The sequence below is a fragment of the Heterocephalus glaber genome, unplaced genomic scaffold, assembly GCF_053883595.1.
Source record: "Heterocephalus glaber isolate CG9 unplaced genomic scaffold, H.glaber_assembly_v1.0 deba00000470, whole genome shotgun sequence".
NCBI classification, from domain to species: Eukaryota; Metazoa; Chordata; class Mammalia; order Rodentia; family Bathyergidae; genus Heterocephalus; species Heterocephalus glaber.
The window spans coordinates 2,287,798-2,297,756 of NW_028258145.1; the positions used below are offsets into that span (position 1 = coordinate 2,287,798).

A 9,959-nucleotide genomic window follows, 5' to 3' on the forward strand; every position below is an offset into this window, starting at 1 on the left:
AGGGGCTGGTGATGAGCCCCATTTCACAGCAGAAAGTTAAGCAAAACTGGCTCCATGCCGGGCATGGTAGCACACACTTTTAATCCTAGCAGTTCCAGAGGCTGAAGCAGGAGGATCAAAAGTTCAAGCCCTTAGGCCAAGGATTTAGCTCAGTGGTTCCGCTGCCTGCCTCGACAGCACAAGGTCCCGAGTTTGATCCCTGGTACCCACCCCCAAAAAAGTTCAAGCCCAACCTGAAAAACTTAGCAAAACCCTGTTTCAAAATAAAATAAAATAAAAATTTAAAAAGCCCAAGTGGGAAAGCATTGGGTTCAATCCACAGTACTGAAAAAACGAAAATAAACACAAAAAATACAGCCTAGCTCCCTAATCACAGAACCACACTGACACTCCAAAGACACCCCGACAGGCACATACTGGAAGGGCAAAATGGAGATGACTGGAGTGATCTCCAAGTGGCTGGGAGTGTTGGGGTGAGCCACCCATGGCCCAGCATCCCCTGCGCCCCTCCAGGTGGCCTCGGCATCACCCTTTGGCTTCTGGCACAAGGGGCCACATTTCAGGTGTCTATGACACTAAGTCCTGTACTGGGCGCTCCCTGATGTCCAATGGGAACATGCTACCTGGGCAGATGTGAGAGCTACTAATCCCTAGTGACGTCCTCCACCCCGAACACTGGGCCACACACTTCCTGGGGACAAGGGGCTCTAGGACAGGGCCCTCCGTGTGCCCCAGCAGGGCCAGGCACTCTGAGGCCTTGGGCCCAGCCTGGGATTTGGGCAGAGGTGACAGCTGTGCTGCCTTCCTGCGAGGAAGAAGAGGCTCACAAGTGGGCACACATGGAGACACATTCCTGAGGCGAGATCCACATGCATGTGTGGGCACACACACCCCCACTGTGTGAACTGGGAAGAAAGTGGGTCTCATCAGTTCCAAGTTCTGGCTTCCCTGCACCCACCACTTCAGTTCTGGGCCGAGGCCCTGGGCCAGGGCGGAGGTGGGCCTTGGTCCCGGACCAGTCAGGAAACAGCTCCGGACCCTTCTTCAGGGCCTGGATGGAAGAGCAGACACTAGGGAGTTGTTTTTTAAACAAAACAAATATTTTATTGACACCCCCCCATGTTCTGTATAAATATAAAGTGCTAAGTTTCCAACCCTCACCCACAGGGCTGGGAGGAAGTGGGGGAGGAGTGTTAAATGTCAGTTAGGCACAAATAACTCCAGCGCCAACACAGGCAAGAAACGCTTGCGCACAGACACACGCAAGCAAAAGGTCCTTTATGTGACATAATATGCGTCACTTCCAAATTCTTGGCTCCTCCAGGAGCATAGGGCCTGGGCTCCAGGACCGCCCCCAAAACGGGCTCCTGGTTGTCACAGCTTGTTCCTTGGGGCTCTCTGGCTTCAACATGGCACTGGGGCCAGAGTCTGGTGTGTAGAGTCCAGTTAATTTCTGCCAAGGTGGGGCAGGAGAGAGCAGACTCTGTCCTTGACCCTGAATAAGGGCCAGCCCTTAAGTCCTCAGCAGAAGAGCACCAGGTCACAAAGGCCAGCATCCCTGCATTTCTCAGTTGGGGCTTTTCAGATTCAGAGGAGGTAGCATCCCCTCACCACATGAAGGATGCACTCGGCCACAGAGGACCCCACATGTCCACCTTTGGGCCCCTCAGACATCAGGGGGCCCTGGCAGCAGGCAGACGGCCCTGCCTCAATGACACAGCACCTGTGTCTCAAACTGTAGCAGCTGCCCCATGAAGCTAAAGTTGGGGGAGATGACACCCCGGCGCTGCTTTACAAAGTCAAAGGCCTCGTCCAGCCTCACGCGGCGGCTCTGGATCAGGTATGCCAGGCAAATGGTGGCAGAGCGCGAGATGCCTGCTTGGCAGTGTACCAGCACCCGGCCACCGCTGTTCTTCACCGAGTCTGCAAGAGAGACAAGGTGGGAGTCAGCGGGGAGGGGCACTGGCCAGGAGACAGTGCCCCCAGCTCCCCCGCACCACAGTCCCCAGGTCCTAGACTGAGTCCCCCTTACCAATGAAGCCTATGGCCTCCTGAAACCACACACTGATCTCCGCCATCTGGTTGTCCTCCACCGGGATGCTCTTGTAGCGCAGCAAGCCCTCAAAGTGGTTGGGGCAGCTGGCAGACACATTGAGGACTGCTGTGATGCCGCAGGCCCGAAGGCCCTGCAGGTCTGACGAGTGACTGCAGCTGCCCAGGTAGAGGAATGGCAGGATCTCCACGGGGCCACCCTGGAGGACAACAGAGCAATGGTGAGACCCTTTCAGCCCTGGCCTGGAGGGCTGAGCACCAACCAGGGGACACATCGTGGCTGGCCCAGGACCAGAGGAGCCCTTGGCCAGCACACCTGACCAAGGGCAGGACTCTGAGGCTGAGGACACCAGAGGACACGCAGACATATTCTGGGGACACGCAGGCACTCTTCATGTCCCAAAGAATACATTAGGACAGATGCAGACTCACAGAGCCCCTTTACACACACACACACACAGGTGAAAGTGTACATTAGCGTCCTCCTTCTTTCCCTAGAAGCGCCTATCTAGCATGGGGACAAGGAAGGAGACAGTGACTAGGAACCCTGATCTCAACTCACCTGGTCATAGATGGGAACCCCGAGGTCGGAGCTGCTGTTTTCGGCCCCTGCAGGGGGCAGCATCGGGGCGGGACCCTCGGAGCACAGATCGGGACAGCAAGCCTGGAAGCCATCGAAGCCTCCTGCAGGGGGCGAGGGCACAGTTAGCGGAGAGGGTTCGACCAGGCCTGGGGTGGGGGGTTCACGGGCGGCGCAAAAGGCAGGGGCGCTCACCTCGCAGGAAGCACACGGCGGTGGCGCCCGTGCGAGTCTCGTACAGCAGCGCGGCGAGCAGCACGTGCGCCGGGCCGTCGGGCCGCAACTCGGCCACCGAGGCCCCGCCCTCGTCCAGCACAACGGCGCGCGCCAGCTCTCCGCGGGCCAGGCGCGCCCGCAGCAAGCGGTCGGGCAGCAGGCAGGCGAGGGCAGCGGCTGGGGGCCCGCGCGCTCGGCGCCGCAGCAGCGCGTTCCAGGGCACCGGCCGCGCGCCGCGCACGTGCCGCCGGCAGAAGGCCAGGAACGGGCGGCAGTCAAGCAGCAGTGTGCTCTCTGCCTCGCGTGGCTCCCGCAGCAGCGCGCCCAGCGCCGCGCTCTCCAGCTCGCACGCCGTCTCCAGCCCCATGGCGAACGCGCTCCCCAAGCCTCCGCTTCTCCTCCCTCTCACTGTAATGCCGGGCTCTTCGTGTCCCGCGTCCGGAGCCACTTGTCTTCTCTGGGCGCCCTCAGTGGCGCCTGGGCTTAAGTACTCGCTGGCCGGCCTCCCGGGGCACCATACAAGGGCACAGCAGGAAGGCGTTGCACCGCCCCCGCGCTCACGTGGCGCGGGCGGCCGGGCAAGGAAGCAGGGAACAGCTCCGAGGGAAGGGGCTTGTGAGGTGTGGGCGCCCCTCCCCGACCTTTGCACCCCAGCCAGCAAGAGCGCTCCTGGCTGCCTTGTGCTTGGAAACCGGAATTCCCAGCCGCACACCCACACCACGGAACTCAGGACTAGTGGGGTCCCCTGCCCGCTCTCCCAATTCCCTTCCTCAAGTTTTCCTCCTAGGAGTTTGTTACAACAGAAATGCCTAGTGAGATGGGGCATGCCTATAATCCCAGCTCTCGGGAGGTTGAGGCAGGAGGATCGCTGGGAGTTTGAAACCAACCTGAGCTACAGAGTGAGACCCTGTCTCACCCCCAACCCCCACCAAGAAAAAAACTGACAGATGCCTGTTGCCGCAGATGATTCTCCAAGGACTATAGAGCGCCCCCAGTGAGAGTCCCTTTTCTCATCTAATTACAGATCCCTAGCCAGGAAACACCCCCCCACACACCTGGATGAAACCATCATTCTGGGGTTTACCACAGATTGGTGGCCACGTGAAGCCAGACCCTAGTCCCCTGGATCCAACCAAGCCCCTGCTCTTTGGCCTAGAGGGGGCGAGGAGGGTCTAGGGCTCTTGGGGGGGGGGGCAGCAGCCTGTGACGAGTTTCCAGTTGAGAGCGAGCAAAGCTTCTTCCCCTGGGGCCCTGGGAAACCCCGCGTGCCACTGTGAAGGGGAACTCTGCTAACACGCTGCCGCCGGCCTCTCCCCGGGCCTCACCAGCGGGAATTTCAGGGGGAAGAAGGGTCGCCGCCAGCAGAGCCGCCTCCTGCCGCCCAGTGCAGCAGAGAGCGCCCCCCAGCCCAGACCCCCGCTTGAGCAGTTTGACTACGACGACCCGGGCGATCCACTTCCGTGCCTCGCCCGCGCCCGAGTCCAGGTGCGGATGTGGCCGGGCCCAGGTGTGGGTGGGGGGTCGGGCCCCCCCGGGTAGGGCCAAGATATGTTCGTGGGTGGCTAAACTCCGAAGCGGGTCCAGGTGGGTGGGGACAGTGCACTGAGCTGGAGGCCCCAGCTGCGTGGGATCTCAGAACTCAGCCCCCTCCCTGTTCTGAAGCATGCATCTGGGCCTTTTCTAAGACCCTCTCGGCTGCCTGTGGACCCCTAGTCCTTCCGCTCCACCTGTGTGGACCCCCGTCCCACAGAGTTCCTCCCAGTGGCCGTATGAGTGCCTGGGAGCAGGTGGGCTCAGTTCCTCTCTTATGCAGAGCTTGGAGCTTGTGCTGGGGGGACAGGGAATGCCGGGGAAAGAGGCCCCCAAGACGTTGTTGCCCTCTTGTGCCTCAATGTCCCCATCTGTTCACCCCCACTGGTTCCAGGGCTATGTAGCCCCTGCTGCGGGAGGCCCGGCCCTCCCAGCCAGGCCAGTCTGGAGGCTGAGGCAGCAGAGCCCACACAGAGCCACGGAGTCTGGGCCGCAGATCCCAGAGGCTGATAGGACCTTATCCTTGGCATCAGAAGAGGAATGGTTTAATGGCTGATTCTGGGGCAAATTACAGAGCACCCAGGAGGATTGTCAGCCAGGCTGTCTTGCTGACCCGCAGGGCCAGCGTCACCTGCCATGCAGGCGGGGAACACAGCCTTCCAGCTCCCTGGGGCAGGACTGGAATCAGCCTTATTGGAGACTCCAGACCCCCATGCTGGGTGGAGCCTCTTGGCCTCCCAGAGAAAGGTGTGTCTCTTGTGGGGTGCAGGTCCTGTCTCTTGAGGAGTGCAGGTGTATTGCTGAAGGTTTGCTCTGATGCCCAGTCTTGGAGGCCCTGCCCAGCACTGCATCCATGTCACCTGTCAGTGTCTGCTCTTCAGCTCCAGAACACCAGCTCAGGGAGACCTGACTTGGCCAAAAAGGAGGGGCATTCCTCTGCCTTCCTCCCCTATTCCCAAATCGGGAGCTCCCCTGCACTCCCAATACCTGGAAGAAGCCCAAGGCTGGGCCAGGAGAGCTCATGCCACTCCCCCACTCCTGTTCTAAGGATCTCCCACCCTTGGGTGCTGCTCCCAGTGAGTTGGTGCAGGATGCCTGCTCCCCCAACACCTCTCAGGACCCCTGTTCACCAGAGCGGAGCCTTGGGAGCTGGCAGGGCGGAATCCGACTGTGGGCACATGGGGAGGACAATGTGAGGGTCCCTGTGCCCCGGGGTGCCCCGAGGTTCTGGAGAGAGGACCCCACTCTTCACCCCTGAGTGGGGAAAGGACATCACACGGGGCCACACTAGAGCTTTCTCTGGTTTTGTTTTGGGCTTTTCCAGTTACAGAGCAGTCAGTCACTCTGTCAAGTGAGTTTGGGGTTCAGCTTTTTTTTTTTTAAATTAAAAACCTGTGAGCTGCGCAAGCACAAGGACCCAAGTTCAATCCCCGGTACCAAAAAAAAACACAAAAACCTGTGAGACTCAAGTGGAGCAAATGATGATTCTCTGTGTTGTTCTTTTTTGTAAATATTTTGATGGCTGTGGGAGTGTCATTTGCCTCCTGCCTGTGGGGTTCCTGGTAGGTCCACCCAGCCCCCATGCAAAGTGGGTTTCCCTTCCACAATCTCAGCAGTCTCATTGCTCTTCCTCCTCCTTCCAAACCCGCACCCCAGGCAAATGCCTGGGAGGCAGCAGACCTTGTCACTTCTGCAGAGCAGTCATGGAGGTGAGAGGGGCGGCCACCCCCAGCCTGCATGAGGAGTGAGTCACTGTGATGTCAGGTTTCCCGGGCCCCGCCCCTGCCACCCCCACAGGCTCCTGCCAGGCGAGGACCTAGACATTCAGAATTCAGTGACAGTCCTGCCCTGCACGGTGGGGTGGGAGTATGGGCACCCAGCTTCCTCCCTGGGCAGGTGAAGCAGGAAGCCCCGAAGGCTGGCTCAGACTGGCCCCTCACACAGTGGAAGGGTTGGTGTCTGCTCCCTCATGCATGTGTCACTCGTGTGTCCTTGAGCAGGAACACACAGGGTAGCCCTGCCAGGGAAGCTCCCCTGGACCCAGTGGGATGGTCTCCTTGAGGGGTCTGTCCACCACAGTCAACAGGTCCTGACCCTGGTCCGGCCGTGTGTCACTGAATTTTGGGTCCCCTTCTGTGTCCCCGTCCAGCAGGAGGCCAGGTGGTGCCTGGGATGCAGAAGAGGCTCTGAAGAATTCCAAATCCCATGGGAGGAAGTCCCACCATTTTCAGATCTCTCTCCCTCCATCCTGTATAACATCACTAAGGCTTCACTTGATGCTGCCATGGTTTAATGCCTTGCTAATGTTCACCTTTCTTCCTTTTGACAGAGGCTTATCCGCTTCCCCAAACATCCATATCCAAGTCACTCATACCCCTTTGCTCTTATGCCTTGACTCAGACCTGTTTCCAAAAATGTATTCCGAGCACTTACTATGCACCAGTTACTATTCAGAGTGCTGGGGATCCTGCAACAAACCCACCACTGCCCTCTGGGAGCTGACCTCATTGTTTCAGTAACATGATTGAGATTATGTTGAGTTCAATGGCAAGTGGCCCTAGTTACCCACCTAGAGTAATGATTACCTTTTCTTTTTAAAGGTAAAGACTGAGCAGACTTATGGAAGACCATTAGGAAAACGGTGGCACAGACAGTCCCCGAACTGCTTACAAATCATGACCAAGGTGGGGGGTGTCAGTCAGGATACCTTGATGGAGACCCCTTGGGTCCTTCCAGCTTCAGTGTGGTGCTGTTCCATGGGGTCCCCCTCTCCCTCCTGCCATGGTCTCTCATAAAGAGAGGAGAGGAGGTGCCAAGCAAGGAGGAAGGCACAGCCCTGAGGAAAGGACTCTGGAGAGCCCATCCCAAGGCCAAGTTCACAGCCCTCTTGAGTGGCCTGGGGTCCCTCCTGCTCCATAGACACATGTCAATCAAAGGCACTGGGCTTGGTCACACCCCCAGATGTGCCTGCAGATGGGGTCAGAGGAGGCACCTCTCCTGGGGACCCACTCTAACACACCTCTGTCCCCCCATGGCAGTGCCGGCAGTGACCCAGGCCCCGTTGCTGTGTACCTATGTCTGGGATACAGGCAGCTAAAGAGAGAAGAGGAGGTTGCTCAGGAAGAGCCATTGCCATGGCAATACTCAAGCAACAGGTAAGGGATTCTCAGAAATATGACCACACTGTGGTCCCAGGGTGAGTGTCTCTGTGACAAGAGAACTCCCAGGGCTCCCCCATGACCAAGGCCAGATGCACTGTGGCAAGTGGCAAAGGGACTTTGAGGCCCAGAGGATCCAGAGACGGCTCCTTCCTTTTCACTTCCACTGACTGCTTTTCCACATCAGAGACCAGGCTGGGCCCTCTGGCTCTCTGGAGACCGGGACGCCAGCAGCAGTGGCGTGGCAGTGTTGGTGGCAGCCATTGCGTTGGCCAAAGCAGTCCAAGTATGGCCAGGAGAGCCCATGGCAAGGTGCACAGTGAACATGGTGTATGGGGGCCAAGGGCGCGCTTGCCACCCCAGCCTTTCCCTTCCCAGGTCATCACCGAGCAGCAGGCTCTGTTCTGGGTGCTGGAGTTGCAAGTGCGAACAAGACATCCAACCGACAAGGCCCCGCCCTCTTGGATGACCTCACAATGGCCGCAGAGACCAGACAGTAAATAAATAAATGAGGTCATGGCCAAGAGTGGCATCCTAGAGGGGAATGAAAGAGCAGGAGGGGGACACGGGGAGGCCTCAGACTTCAGTTGAAACTTACGCGGGACAGGCTGGCTGGGCAGGAGCAGATGAGAGAAGTCCAAGGCATGGAGGCCAGGACAAAGGCCTGGGCAGGAGCATCTAGCTAGCTGCAGTGCTTGGGTTGGTGCTGAGAAAGTCCCCTTCCATGGGAAGCACAATGGGACTCCTCAAAGGGGCTGATTGGCAGGGGTGGACAAAGCATCAGACTGACACTGGGCAGTGTGTGGAGAATGGATTGTGCGGCAGGAGGGGCCCCTGGGAGAGGTTGGAAGCTGATACCATGGTTCAGGGACTGGAGACAGTGACTTGGACAGTGAAAATGGGGGCGAAGCCAGGTGTGATGGCACATGCAAATAATCCCAGCATTCTGGGAGGCTGAAGTAGGAGGATCACAAGTTTGAGCCCCAGCTGAGAAACTGAGTGACTCAGTGAGACTCTGTCTCAAAATTAAAAATAAAAAAGGTCTGGGGCTGTAAAAGGAAGAAAAAAGGAAAGGAAAGGAGAAAGGGAAAGAAAAGAAAAAAGAGGGCAATGGAGGAGCGAGGCAGGGTTAGAAGGCAGCAGTGCTAGGGGACTGAGGGGTGACTGTGAGAAAGAGGAGTGGGGCAGCTCCAGGTTGGGGCTGGCAAAGGCGGGGACCATTTCCTGTGGAAGGGAGAGGCCTGGCCCTTCACCAGGATGGCTGGCAGAGCCCTCCAGGACCAGTGCCCAGGCCCATGGGCCACCCCTCCTCACATGTGCCCACCTGCCCCCTGCCCCACTCAGACTCTCATACCTGACCACTGGTTGAGGGGCAAGAAGAGGGAGTCAGGGAGGAGGGTAGAAGGCCAGGAGCCTCCTCAGGGCACCGTGGGACTCCACTGTAGAGCCCAGCTCAGCAGCACCCTCCCACCTCTTCACCTTGGGTCCTCCCTCGCCCTCAGCACCTAGGCAGCAGCAGGAGCCCCAGATGGCTGGGGTTCCAACCTAATGATGTCTTTGGGGTAGCCCCTGGGCTTCCTCCCCTCCCTCCCCTGGGCCCACTCCCAGGAGGCCTCACTGTCCCAGCCCCTCCACGGCATGGTGGCTGGGACACTGGATGTACCTGGCCTCTGCAGGCTCCAAATAGCCAGGCCTGGGTCATTGCTGCCCCACCCTGCCTACTCTGTGAGCCACCTCTCCAGGGACCTCTTGTCTCAAAGTAAACTTGAGTCCTGGCCCTGCCTGTGGAGAAACTGAGGCAGGCACTCCTTCCTTAGGCCTTGCTGCAGATCAGTCAGCAGGGGCTCCTGGGGCCCTTGTCCTGGAAGGAAGCAGGGGTCAGTGGGGTGACCTGTTTCTGGTGGGGATACCCCAGAAGGGCCTGCCAAGCGTGTAGCACATGTGGTCCCTGGGACAGTCCTAGCCAGGCTGCCTTTCCATGAGTCAGGCTCCTGGCAAGGTCCAGTAGGGGTTCAAGAATGTGTCCATGGGTGACAGAGCCCAGCTCGGAGTGAAGTCCCTGGGGGACCAGGTCAGAGCCCAATACCAGGCACAGGGCCCTTCCCACCATACACTGAATCAAAGACTGATGTCACCATATACAGTCTTGAGAGCTCCAAAAGTGACGTCCCTTCCACAGAACAGCACTGATAACAGAGGTCCACCCTTGCCAGGTGTGTGTGTGCGTGTGTGTGCATGTGCATGTGTGTGTGAAGTGTGATCAACAAATATGAATATTTTTTTAAATTTTATTTATTACTGTAAAAAAAAAATTCCATGAATCCTCCTCAAAATCCTCCCCCTTACTACAAACATAACCATCCCATTGCTCTTGCCATTTTCTGAAGCATTTCTGAAAGTCTTTCATGACCATCTTTAGTTGC

General features: G+C 58.1%; 1 protein-coding gene across 1 annotated transcript; it reads right to left on the minus strand.

Moving 5' to 3' along the window:
* Positions 1-1,081: 1,081 nt before the first annotated feature.
* Positions 1,082-3,367, minus strand: Dusp2 (dual specificity phosphatase 2). Its single transcript, XM_004844351.3, has 4 exons — positions 2,828-3,367; positions 2,615-2,736; positions 2,033-2,252; positions 1,082-1,923 (listed from the first exon to the last, which is right to left on the minus strand). Exons 1-4 carry the CDS (start codon positions 3,213-3,215, stop codon positions 1,709-1,711), a joined length of 945 nt encoding a protein of 314 aa, XP_004844408.1. The 5' UTR covers positions 3,216-3,367; the 3' UTR covers positions 1,082-1,708.
* Between the last annotated feature and the right edge of the window lie 6,592 nt (positions 3,368-9,959).